At 31.4% G+C, this 23,044-nt stretch overlaps 1 protein-coding gene and 1 pseudogene across 1 annotated transcript; one reads left to right on the top strand and one right to left on the bottom strand.

Moving 5' to 3' along the window:
- The first annotated feature begins 3,286 nt into the window (after positions 1–3,286).
- LOC131615200 (uncharacterized) lies at positions 3,287–4,276 on the top strand (annotated as a pseudogene).
- Positions 4,277–18,959: 14,683 nt separating this feature from the next.
- On the bottom strand, positions 18,960–22,832 carry LOC131643952 (phospholipase A1 PLIP2, chloroplastic-like). Its single transcript, XM_058914324.1, has 5 exons — positions 21,934–22,832; positions 20,687–21,148; positions 20,546–20,605; positions 20,015–20,431; positions 18,960–19,925 (listed from the first exon to the last, which is right to left on the bottom strand). The coding sequence occupies exons 1-5, from the start codon at positions 22,531–22,533 to the stop codon at positions 19,347–19,349; spliced, it is 2,118 nt and encodes a 705-aa protein (XP_058770307.1). The 5' UTR covers positions 22,534–22,832; the 3' UTR covers positions 18,960–19,346.
- Positions 22,833–23,044: the final 212 nt, after the last annotated feature.

The raw sequence follows: 23,044 nt of genomic DNA, 5'->3' as shown, positions 1-23,044 counted from the left end.
ATATTTTTTATAAATTATTTTGTAAAATATTTTAAAATTAATAAATTGGTAAAAAAAAATTTTCATTAATTAAAAAAAACATAGATACTATTTAGTAAATAATTTATATATATATACATATATATATATATATATATATATATATATATATATATATATATATATATATATATATATATATATATATATATATACCTTGTAAAACAATTATATTTTATAAAAATTATTTTGTAACATGTTTTAAAATTTATAAATTGGTAAAAAAAGATTTATAATTAAAAAAATTTATTGACAATATTGAGTAAATAATTTTAATTTTTCAAATTATCCTTTCAAGAACATATATTTAATTTGATAAAAAATAAAATCAATATTCATATTTTTTAAATTTTAATAATTATTTTATTTTTAAATGTTCTAATTTTTTATTTTATTAAATTAATTATTAATATTTTTAATTTTTAATTTTAAATTATATTTTATAGGGGCAAATTAGTAAATCGTTTTCTTATCCTATCCTGCCGGATTCTAACCCAACTCATATTCAGGATAACAATTTGAACTAGTGAGGCAGGATATGATAAGTTTCAGGATTAACTTATCATATCCTGTTGTGTCAGCAAACACTGGATTGAGATAAGATATGATACAGATATCCTATCATGTCTCTTATCCTGTGCACCAAACGGGCAAGGATTAGTAATAGTGTGACAAATATAAATGATATAAAAATAAAATTAACAATATTAGAGAAAAAGAATAGAAAAGAAGATTGGGTTGGATGATTGCAATTTGCAAGAAAAAAAATGACGAATTAATACTTTATTAAAAAAATGATAATAAATCATCAATCATACGATATTTAACCTCCAATGTCATGTCATCTCTATTAACACCATTAAGAGTGTTTACGGTGCGGAATGAGCAATTTTGATGCTAAAAATCATCCGAACCGCAAGAGAAAATAATATGCGATTTAGTTGACTTTTAAAAATAAAATTGAACCAAACTAAACTAATGCTGTTTGAGTTGATTCAATTGATTCAATTTTTTACAAAAAAGTTATTGAGCCATACATACTAGGGGTGTTCAAAAATATAGTTAATTGAATTGTATACTTGAACTGAACTGAATTGAACCATAAAAAACTTGAACCACTTAAATGGTTAATGAACTGAACCATTTAATTTAAACAATTCAAATTCAGTTCAAAACCTGTTTTTTTATAAACCGGTTTAATTATATAAATTATTATTTTTTAAAAACCCAAATTATTTTTTTCCAAAAAAAATTTAAAATAAAAAAAAACCTGAAAGTAAAAAAATATTTTTTTTTCTTCATCATCTGACCTATCCCTCTCTTTTGAAAAAAAGGTGTTGCTTTTCCATTGTTCTTAGAAATGCAAACAAAAGTTTAGAGTTTCGAAAGCCCAATGGTTTTTTATTTTGGATACAATGCAAGACAATTATATATATATATATATATATATATATATATATATATATATATATATATATATCAAAATACCGATTGAATCAAACATAATAAATAGGTAACTAGAAAACTAGAACATAAAACATTGTGCAAGAACCATAGCTCACTTTGGCTTTAAGTTTTGACCCTTGATTTTGACGCGGTGATGAGTCCTTGACATGAATCCATTGTCGCATTTTATATGTTTAAGAAGAAAATATAATTTTGAAACATACAGCATGTCAAGGATTCACTTGTTGATCTCATATCCTACACGGATCAATTAGTAGCAGAAAATAAAAGAATGTGCAAAGAACTTGATGCTTATTCTTTGATAATATTGCAGAAGAAAATAATCTTCAGATACATTAACTTGGCCAAGAAAAAATTACCATGTTACTTGATGAAGGAAATTATTTTTCTCAATTAACATGATACAGAGATGCATATTCCAATATTTCCTTTAGATAATACAGAGACAAAGATTTGATTCTAAGCTCCTATTCCTGTATAGGGGAAAAGAATTATCCTACAATGAATCCAATTCAATTTCTAAACCTTGCATTAAAACCAGTTTCAAAAGATTTCCTTTAGATCAAAATACCGACCGAAACAAACAAACATAATATATATATATATATATATATATATATATATATATATATATATATATAAAAGATTTTTTTTAAATAAAATTTCTAAATAGATTAATTTTAAAACAATTTTTAATATAAAATTGGTTATATAACTATAAATTGGTTTTAAACCGGTTTATATATACAAATTGGTTTTAAACCAGTTTAAATATACAAACCGGTTTAAACCAATTTATAACTGAATTAAAACTGTTTTAACAATTAACTGAATTGTTATTAATGTGGTTATTAAAAACTGAACTGAACCATTTATGTGGTTCGGTTCAGTGCAGTACAGATACACATATAGAGAAAAATATAATTTTGTATTTCATCAAAATAAGTTTAAAATTTTGATACATAATATTGCGTCTTACTAGTTTATCTTAAGTATAAAGAATGACATATATGAAATTGTATTCTTAAATAAACATCTTACAAAAATATGACAAAATTTATTTTATCAAAATAGTATTTATAAATAAATAATATTTTGTTTTTTATTGATATGTGAATTAAAATAAATATTCATACAAAGAATATGATAAAATATATACATAGTACCTGCTGATTTCTCTAAATAATTAAAAAATATATATATTGGTTAGTAAGATTTTGTAACATAATGCAGTTTGGTTTGATTTTGTTCGATTTACAAAATACAAACCGACCTGAACCGTTCGGTTATGATAAAAAATGACCCAAACACATCCGAATCAAATGCGGTTTTTTGCGGTTTCAATTTAGTTCAATTCAATTTTGCGGTTTTCAATTGGACCAGTTTGATTTTGAACTTACCTAGACACCAAAACACCAAAAGCACATTGACTAATAATTTACATACTTACAAAAATAACTTAGCATATTAATACTAGTTAGTAATTTAAAATATTCATAAAGTTATAGAAATTATTGAAACAAACTTAAAAAATTATATCTATAAATAGCAACAACTCACGTTGGAAGTAAGGAGAATACAATAATTGTTTTTTCAGACAATATTGATATGGGCAGCTTGATTTGGTTAGCGGTAAAATCTTATACAGAAATCAGAACCACTCAATGCACAATGCAATGAAATGAACGTTACTCAATTAGATGGTTTGGTAGCTAGAAAATACTATAAAAATCATCTTCTTTCTTCCAGAACCATAACCACTCAATAACCAGTGCTATCAATGGGTAGTAGAAGCGCTGTTATAGCAACCACAGTGGTCTACATAGTCGTCGGAGTAATTTACTCTCCAAATGCATTCCGATCAAACACTGCCTCTCTTTCCGCTTACCTCAAACTAGCTCACCTGCTCGGCTTCTCCTTTGCTTTTGGCGCAGCTCTATGGGTAACTTCTTCGGCGGGATCATCATGTTAAAGTACACACTTTTTCAGCATTCACTATGCTCATAAATACATATAAATTTTATATAGTAAATTAAATAATACTTTCTTAAATCACAACCGTCTGATCTTGATCTGACGGGTAATATCACATGAGTGCGTTAGTGCAAGAAACTTTTGATTGCAATATTTACTACTAATGCTTGTGGTGAATTTGTTGTTTTAGGAATTTGCCTAGACATCAGTTTGGGAACCTTCAAAGCAAGATAATTCCAGCATATTATTCAATGTTCGGTGTTTGTATCTCCGTTGCAGTGGCTTCCTTTGGATACCTTCATCCATGGAAAACCTCATCCACTAGTGAAAAATACCAACTTGGCGTCTTACTTTCCGCTCTTGCATTCAATTTTACTAGTTTGTTTGTCTTTGCACCAATCACAGTTCAGGTATTTATTCCTCCACTTTTAGTTCAAACATACCTATAATCAAAACGGCACTTAATGTTGTTAATAAACAATGCAACCATTTCGTTGGAATGATGAAGATGATGAAACAAAGACAAAGAGTGGAGAAAGAGAATAACATTGGAGAGGAAGTTGCAAAGACAAACCCAAAGGTTGAAGCGATGAATAAAAAGTTTCGTCTGTTTCACGGATTATCCTCCCTTACCACTACCATGTCATTTGGAAGCCTTGCAATACACTCTTGGTATTTGGCAAGTAAAATTGACCACTGATTCTAGTAGAGAAACTTCTCTATGCAATGCAATTTGTGAAATGTACTATCAAGCATTACATGGTATTGGTTACAAAGAGTATCTTGTCTTTTGCTATGCAACCGTAATGTAATCGGGTTGATTCACTCGAATAAAGTAATTAATCTCTATACCATTATGTTAGTTTTCTCTTTGCATTATTAGTGTAACATTCAAGGAAAAATCTCAATCCACTCCTTGAACTTTTAGGTACTGGCGAAATTCCAATTATGCCCATTGATTTTGTAGATGCACATTCAGAAGCATTTTTTATTTGCCAAAATTTAAATATTTTTGGAGGTGCATCTACTGAAGTATTTTAAAGTAGTGTATGTTGGAAAAATTTAAAGATTAATTCAATTCAGAGATTATTCCGTAGGTACACCTACGGAATGACTTAGCGCCAGAATATTCCGTAGATGCACCTACGGAAGTATCTGGTATATTTTGAACCAGCCTGATCATTCCTCCATTTTTACATTTCTTCTTCAACACACCACTCCACAACCTAAAAACCCTACGTCATCAATATCATTTTTCACTCCAAAACTTCAACTTTTTGGTGCAACAAATCAAAGGGAGCAAGAGAAGACTGAATTTCAGGTAAATAATCATCTTTGTCCATTGCATTGCTCACATTATGCATCAATTTTCTGTAAAAAAAAAAGTGACATTGCTTCCGTAGGTACATCTACGGAACGTGTTGAAGATGAACACGTTTCGGAGGTGCATCTACAGAACGTATCTGTGCTGTTTTTTCCAACAGTCTTGTGATTTTATGTTATTTGTGATATTGTTTACATATGGTGCACCCCGATAATCTCTCAAGAGAATTAGCTTCTTTAGTGGATGTTTCTCCGAATGTTGAAGGGGTAGTTGTAAAGGCGATAGATATCGACGGTGACTTTAATAACAAGCAAGAGTTTGATAATATCTCAAGAGAATTAGTTCCTTTAGTGGATGTTTCTTCGAATGTTGAAGGGGTAGTCGTAAAGGCGGTAGACGTCGACGGTGACTTTAATAACAAGAAAGAGTTTGATGATCGTGAAAGCATGCTCACATGAATTCGTAGGAATGCAACTAGCCTTGGGTTTGGTGTGGTAATAGGAAGAACGGATAATGGTACGACAAGAAGAAACGCTTTCGTAACAATTTTGTGCAAAAGAAGCAGGAAATACCGTACTCCTCTAAGGAAGTTTAAAAGAGACGGTACGGGTATTAGAAAATGCGAGTGTCCATTTAAAATTCGTGGTTATATGTTGGCTAGCAAGAAGTGGAAATTTAGTGCTATTTGTGGTTTGCATAACCATGATTTGTGCTCAAAGTTACAAGGTCATCCTAGCGTATGTCGGGTCTAACCAGAAGAGAAGACATGTATTAGTGATATGTCCTTGAATCTCGTCCAACACAAAAATATACTTGCCTCATTGAACCCGAAGGAACCGACAACATATCAAATATAAGGCAAGTGTATAACATCCAGTACCGCAATAATAAGGCGAATAAGGGAGATAGAAGTGAGACGCAACAATTGATGAAATTGTTGGATGATAACAAATATGTGTCACGGTACCGAACTTGCGACGATGGAGTTATGGTCCGAAATAATTTTTGGACTCATCAGAATTCAATAAAGTTGTTCAACACGTTTTCTACAGTGCTCATTCTCGATTCTACCTACAAGACCAGCAAGTATAGACTTCCATTATTTGAGATGGTCGGTGTAACATCCACCGAGAAGACATAAGCGGTTGGTTTTTCTTTTTTGGAGTGCGAAAAAGAGGATAATTTTACATGGGCATTAGAGGTGTGTCAGTCATTTTGAAGGAGCAAGTCGAGATGCCTAAGGTAATTCTTACGGACCGCGATACCGCATTGATGAATGCGTTGGCAAAGGTATTTCCTTCTTCTGACGCATTACTTTGTCGATATCACATAACATGTAATGTGAGAAGTAAGGTTAAACCCACGGTAGGGACGAAACAAGTAGAGACTGAAGGTGGAAAATCAATGAAGCCTGGTGTGATTGTTGAATAAATAATTGATGCATGGATTCGTATTGCAAATTCTTCGACAAAAGAATTATACGCCGAGTTCGTCATTCAATTTCAGAAAGTGTGTGAAAAGTATCCTGATTTATTGAAATATGTTGAAAGCACAATTCTTGATAAGGTGAATGAGAAGTTTGTGTGTGCGTGGACTGATAATGTCCGACACCTTGGGAATACAACCACCAACAGAGTTGAGTTAGCACATGCTAGTTTAAAAAATTGGTTGACTAATAGCAAGGGTGACTTGTGTCGAGATTGAGACTCCGTAAATCTCATGATTAAAATCCAACAGAATGAGATAAAAACAACATTTGGTCGGAGCATTACGGTGTTGGAATATCGATTCAAGGACAACATACTTTATTCTCAATTGATCGACAATGTGTCTCGGGCCGGGTTGAACTATATTTTTCACGAGGCCAAACGAGGTGAAGTTGTAGGTTCCGATAGCGCAAAGTGTGGTTATACTATTTCTAAAACGTATGGTCTCCAGTGTGCGTGTGTTATTGCTAAAAAGATGAAACTAGGTGAGCCGATAAGAATGGACGATTATTCCTCATTGGAAAAGACTTAATTTTGATGATGATGATGGTTGCATCGAAGGAGAAAAATCGAATATCTCTATTACTTCCGAATTGGAAGCGATACAAGAGAGATTTTTGAAGGCCGATGACAACATGAAACTCCATTTTAAAGAACAATTGTGGAAGATTGGATATCCCGAAACAACCAACATGAAACATCCTTCTCAAGCGGATAAGACTAAGGATGCTCTGAAGAAATTGAAGCCTACACCGAATGACAACTCGACTACACGGGCTCCATCATATTGTGAGCATGTCGATAAACTTTTTCTCGACTCCGACACCTATTCCGCTGAAAATTCCAATCATCGAAGATATGCCTATTCCACCGAAAATACCTTTCATCGAAGAGATGCCGATTTTTATGCCCAAATACATCAAGCAGATCGTCAATGTTACGGGGGAAGGTAATTGCGGTTATCGGGCCGTTTCGGCTTTGCTCGGTAAGGGAGAGGATAGTCATGCGCTTGTCCATCGTCAACTTATACAAGAGTTGAAGACGCTTAAAGACTCGTACACGCGTTTATATGGAGAGGAATTTAAATTTGAAGCGGTTAACGAAGCTCTTGTTCCTTGGTTGGGCGCTTACGCACCAGTGTCAAAATGGATGAGATTTCCATAAATGAGACATCTTTTTGCATTCACGTATGATAGGGTGTGCATTGACTTGACGCATTATGGTTTTTCGAAAACATTTTTCCCCCTACGTACTGCACCACCTACAAATCCAAATGATCGCATCATGTGTATTAGATGGCTTTCAAAATCGAGTCATTTTGTGCAAGTTTACTTGAAACCGGGATGCCCCATACCACCTACATCACTGGAATGAGATAGAAAAATAAAAGAATGACTTAGTAAGTTATATCTTAATCCATTATTCTGGAAATATATCTTAATCCATTATTCCGGAAACATCATTGTTTCAGATAAAGATATCATACAATTTGAACCATTACTTAGTAAGTTAAGTTTTCACTTATCACCAAATAGATTGGTAGACAAGCTTTAAACCAATTATTCATTAGAGTAAGCGTGCATAACTCACACATGAAATCTGGTATCATTGATCGAATTGTCAATATGACACATTTAATAAGGCCTTGTGTCTCATATCCTTTTCATGGGAATTTAAGAGTCAAGCCCTTGAACTCTAAGAAGCGGCACCACTTCATTTTCATATAGGTAGACTATATCAGAAATGCACCCATATTTATTCATTTCAACAAATATATGCTATATGTCTATTAAAAAGAAATCTCATCCTATCATATATATTCTTATGGTCCAAGTACTTTTACTCGTTTGGATGTATTTATTGTCAAGTACTTTAATCACTCTAATAGTGTATTTTGATCATTGAACTCAAGACTTAACATAAATCAAGTGTGAGTTGAGTTTCCACCATTGGTGGTTAATTAGATATGGGCTTGTTCGACATCCCTTAACAATGTCTTTCTTGTATTCAGTTATATCCAAAGACATCATATCCTTGTCAATCCTTTCGTCAAAGAATCGCAAAAAATTTCAAACTTTAATAAACTTCGAATATTCAATATTTCAAATAGTCATGTTTATGATTACTCTATGTACTCTTGATAGTATTTGTCAACTATCATCAACCCATGACATTTTGTTATTTTAGTACAATTATCATATACAAAATATATCTATATTCATGATAGTTTCAATAAACTATCATCATGACACTTTTGTCATTTAATTACATTTTGCATATACACAAATTTTATGTTATTCTTCATATGTTAAGCTTTTTAATTTTGAAGTTTTACTTCCACTAAAATATATCCAAAACATATTTAATGCACTAAACATTTATAACAATCGACAACCATGATCATATAAGTTTATCATAACTAACTTTATTTCATGAAGTGAATTTAAACATGTAGTTCATAAACTCCATAAATATAACACCATAGAATTTATTTCTATTCTTTTAAAATAAATAATTTTCTTGCATAACTTACATATGTATAACCAATTCTATGTGTTAAATTCATGTTTCATATTTAATAATCTTATATGGTAATGTCCAAATAAAAGTTACAACACGAAATAAACAATGAATTCACATCATTAATATTTTCTATAACTTTTTTCCATAGAGATTTGTCAGCTTACAATAATCTACAATATATCAAAGTTACTTTTGATATCAAGATGATCAAGAAACAATTTTTCATATTATGATACACACAGGGCCGGCCCTGGGCCAAGGCAAACAGGCCCACAGCCCAGGGCCTCAAAAAAATAAGGGCCTCAAAATGCTTGGGCTGTATGAAATTTAATGAACAAATAAACTACATATACCTTTTATTTTGATTTATTTACATGAGTTGTTTATTTGGTGTAGCGGCAGGCAATATCATGTTCAGGTAGGGGTCTTGGGTTCGAGTTTTATAGCCTCATTTTTATGCTTTTTAGTAGGCTTCTTTTTTATACTTTTGACTAGTTACTAGTAAAGGACATGTGCGTTCGCACGGGTCGCGTAACGTAATTAAAAAATCATGAATAAATATAATATATATGGATGTATTCTCCTATACAATAAAGAATAAAAAAAATTATAATTGATATTATGTATAAATATTGAGATTTATTTTTAGTAGTAAAAATAAATAAAATAATTATATAGTCATCGCACGGGTCGCGTAACGTAATTAAAAAATCATGAATAAATATAATATATATGGATGTATTCTCCTTTACAATAAAGAATAAAAAAAATTATAATTGATATTATGTATAAATATTGAGATTTATTTTTAGTAGTAAAAATAAATAAAATAATTATATAGTCATTTACTCGTGCGTTCGCACGGGCCGCACAATATTGCTATGAATAGCAAATCAATATAATATACTGAATGTTAAGAAATATATAAAAAATATATACAAATAAAGTAGTCTCGGCCCGTTAAAAATGTATTTCTTAGTAGAAAAATTAAAGAAAATAACTATATACTTTCCATATATAATCTTCGCTTCTATAACATGGTTTGTCAATCAGACTGATCATTATTTTAGAGAAGCATTATTGGTGTATCAATCTTAAATGGAATGTCAATATTTTAGTCTACATGGTAGTTCACTGTGAATCTTTTTGTTTTTACTATTGTGCAGCAATCATGAAACATTATTGAAAATAATTTATTTGTTTGAAAAAAATACTGTGTATTTAAATCTCTTTGTTCCAATTTAGAGTAACAAACATTATAATTAATAGTGAAATTCTATTTGTACACTAATGGTGACATATACACCGTAAAATATACGGTTTCGTTTTTGTAAAATGTTTAATTATTATTTTATATTTTTGCTTAGACAAACAATTGCATGGGGCCCTGTGTATTGGATACGGTGTATATCATACGGTGTTAGATTTTGGTGTAAGCATAGCAAGTCTCTAATTAATAATACAACTTAACATTATACAATATTTAAAAAGACTATACATAACATTACAACAAAACATATTTGATAATGGCCAAAATCCTAAGCCCGCATTAAACACTCAAAAAGTCAACGTTAAAGATAAGAAACAATACTTAGAGAGTAGACAACTAAATAACCAAAAGACCAACATTATACTTCACTAATAAGACTTAAGTAGTAACATGAATTCAACAGCAATTTCCTTCAAGAACTATTCCTTCGGTTACGTCTCACCAACTTGACGTGCAACATCTTTGAATAAAAGTGGTGGTGGAACAACAACTCTGGGAACAATGCATCCACTTGAACATCAATTGGGGGTTGGTTCACCTCTTGGACATGCTCTGCAAGGATCTCCCACATTTCATCAGTGTCAAGAGTAAAAAATCTGCAAAATCAGATAAGCTGGATCACAATATTAATTTCATGCAACACATAATACAAATACATAAAATAAACATATTGAAATATAAAGGAGTATTACCCATTAAAGGTAGAGAAAGACATTGTGAGACTTCTTCAAATTGATCACAAAGGCACAAATAATTTTAAAAGAATTGTGATATCAAAATCGCAATGAAACACTTTGATATATGCAAACCATATAAATACTCTTATGGCAAGAAATGATGTTTCTTGTGAGGCTTTCAATATGCATGTTGCAAAGTTAACTGTTGAGATTCCCAAAATATCAAGGAATTGGATTATGTAACTATGCTTAGCATTTCGTTGGGCAGTGAAATAGATATTGATGGGGACCTTCGAGTTTCAATAATCAATTGATGAGTAGCTATAAATCAGCCAAGCTAAATGACATCTAATATAGATAACATTAATCATGACAATTAAGCATGAAAAAATTCAAACTCAATGACATCCCAGCAAGATACATATATATCTCAATTGATAAATCCTTAATTAACATGACAATATGTTGTGGGTAGAAATATAAATTGTTAATCAAGAAACATACATACTACATCAGGGATGTTAAAAACTGATAAATAATGTTAAAACACAAAACTGATAAATATGTCACAATCTATATCGACACCGTTGCCCACTCCTAAGACCAATTTTGCTGATGTTGAGCGACTGTTCACATCGAGTTTATTTCCTCTACATGCAGTAATTGAATGCTACGAAATACATATGAAAACAAATGGTGAATATGTCCCTAAATCGATAATATTGTAAATTTGTACAAATGGAAAGCAGAGCAAAACATTCATAAAACTTATAGAGGAATAATCAACGTTCTCTTGACTTGGCATTGACATTTGCAGACTGTGATTTAGACTAATTATGTAAATTTGCATATGTGATTTAAAAACTTGTAGGTTTCATGTTAACAATGCCAACAACATTATCTAAAACATTGCAGTTACAAATATTGAATCAACTTTATATTGAGTCTGAGGATGCTTTGAACCTTAAGGTTTAGACTGGTTCTGATTTAATTTATGGGAACAACATAAGTACATTATTATAAAAGCATTCTGAGGATGCTTTGAACCTTCAGTTTTAGACTGATGTCTCTTTGGAATCATCTATTTCCTTTGCGAAGTCGAATCTTCAAGCCATTTTAGACTGTATATAGTAATTTAAATAACATCAGATACAATGAAACATTATTATTAAAAGCATGAAACAATGAAATAGTAAGAACAATGAAGATGATTTGTAAAAAAAAAAAAGAACAATGAAGATGAATGTGCAAAAAACGAATGAGTAGCACAATCGATTTGGAGAATTTTTTTAGCATTAATAACTTCATATACTGGGTAGCCTTTTCGTTTTTCACTAAAGTGATAATTGTGTAGAGTTTTTGGGAAAACGTAAAGACCTGTTGAACTTATCATTTCTGCCAATAAAAGCGAGTAAATGCATTGGAACAAAGTAAAGAAAATGTATGGTTGGAACGTTGGAATCTCAATGGGTTATTAATTGTTTGCAGATTTTGTAATGATTAATTAATTAAAGAAAATGATAATTAGGGACATGAATTAAGAATGTTAAAATGGATTAATTAGGTTAATTAGGTAATTATGTTGGTATATTACTTTCTTATATTGTTATTAGATTTAATAAAATACCAAAATGCAAAATATCTTTGAACAAGGATTGTACTTAGGCTTCTTTTTTATACTTTTGACTAGGGGTGGACATTAAAAGACCATCCGGTGATAACCAACCGGACCGAATCCGAAAAAAGCAAACGGTCAGTTTTATTCGGTTCAGCGGTTCTAGCGGGTGAACCAAACGGTCTAATTTGGGTTTGCATGGTTGGGTTCGGTTGGATTGATTGGACCCGTCGGACCCCGAACCCGACCGATACTATGTAATAGCGACTAGTAAGTACTAGCCCAGCCCAGTGCAAAATTTCTCTGGCCCAATCCTTTTTCTGAAACCCTAACCTTATAAACACAACACACACAAATCAAGTCTCAGAAATTTCCAAATCCTTTCATCTCGTTCTTCGCCGCCGTCACCATGCCTTAAAACCCTAACCCTAAACAACTTGTGCATCATTCTCGTTACCACCAACCATGTCGTTCCTCTCTCATCCTCGCATACCCATTAATCATTCTCGTTACCACCAACCATGTCGTTCCTCTCTCATCCTCGCATACCCATTAATGAGAAGCTGTGAAGGGTGGATCTACCACTTTAAAGCCATGAACTTCTTCACAAGGTTACTTTTTGGCTTCTTTTTTAGGATTGTGATTTAGATTTTGGGTTGCTGTATCTTTCAAAATGATTCATTCTTGGGTTTTTTTAGTATATTTTTTTCTTTGAGTTTTGAAAAAGTAAAGTTTCATCTGGGTTTAACAGTAATATTTGTGTATCTCTCTTAAAGTGATTTAGGGTTTAGGATAGGAAATTTGTAATTTGTGGTTTTAGAAATTATTTTGAGATTGATTCTGTTAAGTTTTGTATTTATACAAATGATATATATTTTCTCATATGAGTTTTTGTAATATTTTACTTTTATGTATTGATGATTTAGAATATTGTATCTGCAGATCAGATCTGGTGTCTAGAAGATATTCAGAGTCAACCCCTTAAATACAACCATGAGAAGCATAAAAAGGATTCCCTTAAACAGAGAAGAATGTTTCTTTGGAACCTTTCTAATGTAATGTTTTTTTCTTTTCTTATTTAAATTAGTTTTTGTTTGTTTGATCTCAGATTCTTAGTTTTGTATTTTCTTTTTAGTTTCTGTTTGTTTTATCTCATATTCATATTCTTAGTTTTATATTTTCAAAAAAGAAGCTGAAAATAGAACAGGTAAGTGATTAACATTGTATTGTTGTTTATAAGTTGTATGAACTCTTTTTTCTTTGATTGACATTATATTGTTACTAAGTTGTATAAACTCTTTTTTCCTAATTAAAAATTCTTTTGCAGGGCTACAAGTAATTCAATTTGAAGGTTAGTTTAAATTTGTAGGTTAGTTTAAGGCATAATATCTATTGTTCTTCTATATTTGCAGGGCTATATATCAGATATTTTGACCATTGATACACATTATATACTCCATAAACATGTTACTTTATGAGTATGTGTTTATTGCTTAATATTTCAATAAAAATTGTTATTTAATTAAGTTATTTTATAATAATAATTTTGAGACATTATCTAAGGAAATTTGCAGAATAAAACTTGTCTATGCTCATAGATATTCTATGAGCATGTTTATGGTATGCTAATCTTGACCATTTGAATCTGAAAATAATTTGTTTCGAGTTTTTTCATTGTTTTATTTTTTTATTGAAAATTTATTTGCAAACTTATATTTATTGTTTTTGTCATTTTTATCACTTTATATTGTTTTTGACTTTTATTCAATATCAATAAATTGTTATTATTGATTAGTTTTGTTTGCATTTTCAATTTCTCATTATTAATTGGTTGAATTATATTGACTATTACCACTTATGATTAAATTGACAGGTAATATAGGAGTCCATAAGAAAGAAGGGAGAAACTGCATTTAATATTTGTGAATATTATTAGAAATTGTAATAATATTATATTTAAATTTCATTGAATGTTGTATTTTCCTTATGTTTTTTTTTAGTACAATTTAGTATGTTTTTTATATTTTTAAAAAGATTTTAGGCTTAATAAACATTTTAAGATAATTTTTTTTTTAATTTTTAAATGAAATATTGTTTTTTCATGAATCAAAATAAGAAATATATATGAAATATTGATTTATCATGATTGACAAAAGTTAAAATAGTCTGTTTTTCTTAATGTGAATGTTGAATAATTTGATATGGGTCTTATAAAGGCCCAAGAAAAAAATATAAGGCCCAATAAATAAGAGATATAAATTTTTGTTAATTTTGAATCTGGACTAAAAATATGATATGAACCAACATGTTAATCGAAATAAACCGACTCACTAAACCGATCCGCTTAAAATCGAACCCGAAAAAACCGACATGTAAAATGGTCGGAAGTAGGGTTCACCCCCTCACCCGTGGGTTGGTCCGATTCTTGGATTTGGGCCCGAACCCAAACCGAATCAAACTGTTGTCCACCCCTACTTTTGACTAGTTATTTAATAAAATACCAAAATGTCTTTGAACAAGGATTGTACTTGGTTCGTTAACTATTGCTTTATAATATATATATATATATATATATATATATATATATATATATATATATATATATATATATATATATATATATATATATATATATATATATATATATATATATATATATATATATATATATATATATAATATCAGTTCATTAATCTTTCGGATTTTTATTTCTTTAATATAAATTTTAGATGATATTTTTTATAATTAAATATTTAACAATTTGTTATATTGTTATATATGATTAAATTATATTTAAAGATTTATTATAAAAAATATATATTACTAAATTTTATTTTATAATAACATATTTTAAAAAATTGAATATTAGTGTTATTTTTAATTAATTCTTATATATTATTTGAGACGGTCCTAGTTATGATTGATCTAATAGCTCTCAGACATGAAAAAAATTCGGTAAATAAATGAATTCCACACTTAAAAAATTATAAAAAATAATAATTGTATGAGTTAAAATTCCGGCCAAAATATATTTTAATATTTGTGTGAGAGATATCTTGATCACATAATCAAAATCCATTGAAAAATATAAAAGCAATTTGATGCTAATTTGTGCTCATGTAGCCATAACAACGAATAAATAACTTATCCCTATGTAATTACTACTAACAACTTTCCCTCGTAAAAAGGAGAAAACAGTAAAAAGGAGAAAACAATAGACAAATTTTATTTTATTTTTTTATAAAAAGATATTAAAAAATTAAAAATATTAGTATTATTTTTAACTAAATTTTTTATTAATTTCTAATTTTTTTTGTTAAGGGTCCATTTTTATTATTTGTTCTGAGTCTCTAAAAAATCAGGACCGACCCTAAATACACATATAGCATGAGATAAATCATTTTAAATTTAATGAATTCTTGCATAAACTAAAATACAATTAAAACATAACCCTTAATATTTTAGCATTATATTTATACTACTTTTATGTTAAAATAAAATAGTCTAGTAAAAAATAACATATGGATTCTCACTAAATCATTTCATCCCCAAATAATTACATTATTAATTAAAATAAATTATTTGTACCAAAGACTGTCATTATTTAACATGTATTTTACATTCAACTACACACCATAAACCAAATATATTTCTAATCATTCAAATTCACATGAATAATTTATAAATCATACATATATAAATTTCACATATGTTAAACTTAACAAAAAAAATATTATTTTCAACATATTTCATAAAAAATTAGAATATCATATAATATATATTTATTTAAAATAATCATGTACCTTTCACCATACTTATGAATAAACAACATGTATGTTTATCACTCCATCAAAGTTGCAACCACTAATTAATCACAAAAATCGTAAATCAAAATTTCACAATTTAAAAATTATATAAATTAACCGTGTACCTTTCACCATCATTAAAAGTTGCTATCATCTTCTTTTAAGTTACATCCTTTAATATTAATTATAAATAAAATATGAATCAAAATCGAACCTAAAGATTGTTAGATCTTGTGTTGGGGGTCTGCTATAAAACACGACCAGGAAGAAGACAAAAACGGTACGATGAAAGTTGTACAAAATAAATATCAAAGCGTGTGTTTACACTAAGCTTTAGGTTCGATTCGCCCCCACCAATATAGACAAATTTGATGCAGATGAGTTATTCGGTGAATCCCTTTGAGATACTTTAAAAACCTTAACATGACGCACATCACATTAAACATGTCGATCAACGATATTTTACAGAATAAAGTTCTCTCATTTATTCTCGAGCACTAGATAAATAAAAGAATGACTTAGATATAAATTTTGCCACCCAAAACATGTAATTTTAGTATCTTTATTTATAGAAAAACTTATATTATTTAGTGAAAGGAAATAACTTTTTAAAATATTTTGTTCATGAATGATTACAAAAACACCACATCTTTTTTCTAAAAGGTTTTTTTTAACTTTCGCAACTTTTCAAAAATATTTTGGAAATTTCTCTGGCATGTGAGAAATAAATTTGAAGAAAAAAAAAGTGATGATCAATAGGTATGAGTGATTTCACCTTTTGACAATGAAACTACCGATATTTCGAATCTTGACAACTACCAGTACTTGCTTAATTCGATATTTCGAATCTTGACAACTACTAGCACTGGCTTAATAATGCATTAATGCCCCTAAAAACAGTTGTAGTAGTGACCCACCAGTCGTATCAATGGATCAAAATCAGGTAGAAGAAAAAAAAAGCTTTGAAAGCAAGCACATATAAAATATCTACTTAGACCAGATCTACATTATTTTTAGACAGCGAGACATCATTATTAAAGTAAACTATTTATTTAAGGATATTAATTTTTATTTTTAAAGCTAACTCCCTTTTTTCTTATAAAAACTGAAAAGCCGTTTATTTGATCATATCTAAAAGACGTGTATATAGATGTAATCTAACTATTACCGCCAAAAATGAAAAGTGACACAACTTGTTAAATGGATAGGCAATGAAACAAATCAACTTGGACTGTTTTGTTTGAGAGTGAGAAAAAAAACTAGCCGTATAATAAAGACTAGAATTTGTAATGTGTTGTTGAGTAGACGAAAGAATCTGGTTCCAATTTTTGTCTGGTACTATGTTTGGTTTGACATGTGAATCAACATGTGCAATGCATAAAAATGAATCTTCCAGGGAAGAGAGGAAAAACAACAGAATCTACATCGTTTTCATCAATTGCCACTTTCTTTCTTTATCTACGTGTATCTTGCAAGTTAAGGATTTCATCTTCCACTTTTTCAAGAAACAAAGACCGTGCCTATCTTGAATAATATGCATGACTCATATATATGGACCAATTTTTCTAAAAAATTTACAATTTTTAAAAGAAATTATTTTTGTGACATTTTTAATGATGTCCACAAAATCAAATAACAGACACCATATAATATTTTAACATGTTGCTAAAAAATGGCAGACAAATCTTTGTTTTACCTTTCTATGATTGAGACAACCTGGACCAATAATATAGAAATGTTTATAAAAATTTCTCCTAACTTTTCAGTTAATTCAATTCAACCAACTAAGACCATTTACAATGGTTGAAAAACTCAACACCAACTTTTTCAACTCCCAACACTCCACATCATTTTCTCTTTCTTCCACCTAATAACTCAACACCCATTCAACTTTTACCCTCTCCAATGGTTTTTCATTCAACACCCTACCCCACCACTTTTTATTTTCATATTCTTATTTAAATTTTATTTTTATGATTACATAAAATTACAATTATCGATTAAAATTAAATTAAAATAATAAATACTTAATAATTTATTTTTTAATTTTTTGTAATAAAAACAAAATTTATTTAAATAATTGGATACGATACAAATCATCTTAAATTAATTTAAAATACAACACACAATTAACGTAATTAGTACGTTACAAATAATTTAAAATTGTTGGGATTTTGGTTAAATGGAAAATTAGCAGAATTTTGAGTGTTAAAGTGATTATTGGGATCCATTTCACTAAAATAAGACACTTAACTTAAAAAAAACACTAATAGAAAGATAATAATAGAGAAAGATAGTGAAAAACTTGGTTTTTTTTTCTGTGTCCAAATCAAATGAACCAAGTCTCTATTTATAGAGAAAAAAAAATCATGAATTTTGGTATAAAAAAAAAAAATAAAAAAATTAATTTGCAACGAAATAATTGAGTTCAAAGTATTAAATGGATAAAAATCTGGCCAGCCAATCAGAAACAGCCAAGTGTCATTAATTATCTCTTTTTTCTTTCTCTCTCCGCGTGGGATAAAGCCCACTCTCACTGCTGGAGAGTGGCTCACACGCGCCAGATTTGGACCAGTGAGGCGCTGCCACGTCAGCCTCTGGGACAGATTAATTGGTGTTGAGTTTATTCAACATCTCTCTCCTCCAACACACACTCAACACCACTTTACACACACCACTACACACCATTTTCCCATGTTGACTTCAATTCAACTCCCCATTGCACTTGGTCTAACTCAACTTCTATTATTAAAGTATTGGGTAAATATTAGCATCACTTGAATATAAGTACTAAAAATATAATTTAATTTAATTGGTAATATTGTGAGGAATATTCCTCTACAAAAGGTAGCATTCATGAGATATTACATAATATATTTCATTTCTGAAATCAATGAATAAAGAATCACCTAACAATAACATCCACAACTAACATGTGTTTACCACCAGTAGTATCGGTCTACTAGACCGCCTAATCTGGTTTACCACCAGTAGTATCCAGTCTACTGGACCGTCTAATCTGATTTACCACCAGTATCCGGCCTGGCCTACTGAACCGTCGCCTAATCTGGTTCGAGGACATGTGCCCTTGTTTTGTTTATACACTTTTCTACTCCCTTTTACCTTCCTTTTAATAAAATTAATGAATAATTGCATTTGCATATTCATCGAAGGCTAATTAAGCTATATGCACCTAAGATTAACATCCTAGCAGGGAAAAAAAGCAGCACAAACAACTGCATGTGTTGAGATGCAATAAGCCTGCTAAACCTTTTCAAGGACTCTTTTCCTGTCTTCATTATGCCAGAAAACGGCACCTGGCGTTGAGCGATATTAATCGACACCACAGACTTCCCCATGACAATGTTGGTATCCACTCGTCGTGGTAGTACGAGTGGCCACCATACCTTGCGCCTTTTCTCTCGCATTGATTTGCGGATTTGGTTAAGTTCTTGTCGAATCACGCTTCTCACAGTCTTTAAGTAGGAATTCATGTCGTGATCTCTTTGTATGCTTCCTCCAGATCCGTATGCGGATCTGTCGCTTAATATCTCAAGTGGATGAGGTGTGTTCAAGAACGTCAATTGCGCGGCATGGAGCTTCTTCTCAGTGTCGTTAGGTTCTGACAAAGGACAGCACAGAAGATATAAGCCACTGCCTTGTGGCAGAAGCTGGTGGCTTGGTGAAAATTTCTCATTTGGTTGTAGAATCAATAGTTCACCCATTGGTGAATAGAGTAGCTTCTGCAGTAAGAAAAATTCACTCATAAGTTATAAGCTTATAAAAAAAAAAGTTGCATAAGGCATTTTATTTTCAATAGGCAGGACTTTACTTGGTTATTGAGACACGGGTGATTCCGAAAGTTCGCATTGATAGCCTTTAAGATTTTTGCAACATGGTCGGGGTAATTGCAAGAAAACGCCCGTGGTACGATGTCTCTGTGCATTATAATTGCCTGAACATGACTTCGCGGAAGACCGAGCTTGTCTAGTAGAGTGTCACCTCCACACATGATAGAAGGGGCACCAAATGTTATCACCGGGAGTAAAGAGGAGATAGGTACTTCTTCTCTTATGAACAGCATGAGGTTTACAAGTAATGCCAAGCTTCCGCCAAGAGAATGTCCGGTGAAACGAAAATTTGCACGAGAGCCTCGGGATTTTAGGTGCGCATGAACTTCCGGCAGCATCTGTTGATATATCCCTTTAGCAGCCTCATAAATACCTCGGTGAACAAGGACATCCAAACCCTGGGTAAAAAAATGTGTACATTGTTATCTCAATTTTTGCAGGCTATAGTTAAATATCAAGATTCAAGACTTGATTCAAAAGTACTTATTCATAACCGTAAAAGGCGAATTTACCTCAAATTTAATTGGCTCAAAAAGTAGATTTGCTTGCCAAGATGCTAATGACTCAGAACCCTACACGTTTTATCAAACTTTAGCGATCACAAATAATAGCAACTTATTACTCGCAAAAGAGCAAAAACAGATTTTTCCTACCTGAATAACGAAAAATCTTGTACCACTCTGGTTGTCATCGCAGATGAACCATTCACAAGGTGATGAACGAGTTGAGTTAAGATCATCTGCAACAGCTTGTTTTGCTTCCTCTTTTGCTGCAACAACTGCAGTCACTGAATCAGTAGTCGCCATCAAAGATGCCACCTCTGCGTCCGTCATGTTAAGGCCTTCATTGCTTCCTTCACCAGCCACCGTATTTGAAGATTTGAACGGAAGTATGCTCTTTGTCTGGGCGTGCAGATACGAAGCAGCGGAGGCAGCAATATTATAAGCAGCCGTCGCACTTATCCTATATCCACCATTATTTGACTCCTTTGTTTCTTCTGGCTTCTCTTGACTTTCAACTTCCTGAGGATTTTTCTCAGATTTTGCTGCCAATTCCTTTTTCTCTAGCGATGAAGTTACAAAACGCAGACCGTAATGTTTTAACAGTTTCCCGGGCTAAATTATCAAATCCAAAAATATAAATTAGTTTTGATTTTGTGGAAATCAGATTCCTGATTTATCAATCCTTATCCAGACATATAATAGTAATAAAATCAAGAACAGAACTTAACAAAATAAGTGTTTCAAATTCCAATTCAATAAATGCAATTGAATTGCACGCAAATGATACAGAACAGAAACCGCATTTGCAGCAAAAGATTCATATTACAGCCGTAGTATCTCGTCAAGTTTAAACTAAGACATTCCAAGGATTTCTGAATTTAAAACCATATATATTCTTCTCCATAATCCAACACAATGTTACCAATAGGAGTTGCAGATAAGCTGCACTCCTTGATATTGCAGCATAATATGGGCAAAGGCGCCCAATGCGGTCACAATTTTATTGCATCGCGAAGACCTCTCATACATTTATAGTGCAATTGTTGTTGCGACGCGAAGACCTCTAACTTCCAAGACTTTTCTATTGCCACCACAATCTTCGTTGAGGGCCGCAATTATAGAACCATGGGCTACATCATGTTAAAACAAAAATACAAACCTTGACATTCCAATTCCAAATCACCGTAATTCAAGTTAGTAAATTCTAATAACAACAAATTAGGCCACAAAGTCTTCAACTAATCAATATTTGAAACAAATCATCCAGATCACAAGACAACAAAAATAGATCTGAGATCTCAAAAGCCAATGAATGAAAAATCTACAACCTAACCAACTCTGAATCAATCAAAAAACATCGAAAGATCTCAAATCTAAACAAAACTCAATCAAGTTACCTTAATATTGGGTATAGAATAAGCCAAACTCCCCAAGTGCGACATCTGCGCATACAATCTAGCCTCAGCCAAAGACACCCTCCTCAACATTTTCGAAAACGACCCTCTATCAAATTCAAAATCCTCTCCTTTTTCGCCATCATCATTCTCAACCGCGCAACCATCACAAACCTCATCACCACCACCATTGTTCTCATCGTCCTCGGTTCCTTCCCTCTCATTCCCTCGTTCCCCTTTCCACACAGACTTCACATGCAAAATCTTCAAAACCCAATTCTCTCTCTTCCCCTCCCCGCCATTCACGCTTCCTTCCTCCCCCTCATCTTTAACCGATTCCGTCTCTCCATTCTCCGCCATAACAGCATCATCGAGAGACAAACCGCTAAACGTTTTATTCTTACTCACAGAACTCCGTTGTCCCGGCCATAACGACTCCAGAGGGTACCGAAACGAGAATCTAGAGAATATAGAATTTCGCGACGGTTTATCCACGGCGGAACGACCCACCGCACTAACCTGAGACGGGGAGGCGCGTGTATCTAACGATCCGGAAATGGAGATCGAGGGAACAATCCCAGTTTTTAAACACATAGTTTCCATTATTTTGTTCTTCAGAAAATTAAAAAATTTATAATAAAAAAAAAACAGAAACAATGTTCGCAACGATGATGTTTTTCGGAGTTGCTACGTTGGTTTTGAATTTAGATGTTGTTTTTTTTTTTTAAGATCGAAAAGAAAAAAAAAAAACACGAGAGAAAGAATGAGAGAAAGAAAGAACGAAGGAGTTTATTTTAAGGGAAGGGAACCTAAAACTAAAAACAGGTGACCGAATTTTTGTTATAATTGCGTAAGTGGGTTGTTTTAATATACTTGGGTTTAAAACGACTGCGTTTTGGGGGGAATAGTGTTATTACGTGTTTGATTTTTATTTTTTAGGGGTTAATAGTTAGGAATGGTGATGGTCACGTGGAAATGAGGACAACGTGTCGGGGGAGTGTATTTGTGTTTTGCGATTTCGTGGGAAAGCGCGTGATTTTGAAACTTGTAGTATTTCCGAACTTTTAGATGAAACTGACACGTCATTGGGCTGGTTCTATAACATGTGGATATT

Source organism: Vicia villosa, linkage group LG1 (assembly GCF_029867415.1).
Source record: "Vicia villosa cultivar HV-30 ecotype Madison, WI linkage group LG1, Vvil1.0, whole genome shotgun sequence".
Taxonomy (NCBI): domain Eukaryota; kingdom Viridiplantae; phylum Streptophyta; class Magnoliopsida; order Fabales; family Fabaceae; genus Vicia; species Vicia villosa.
This window is presented reverse-complemented; position numbering and strand designations above follow the sequence as displayed.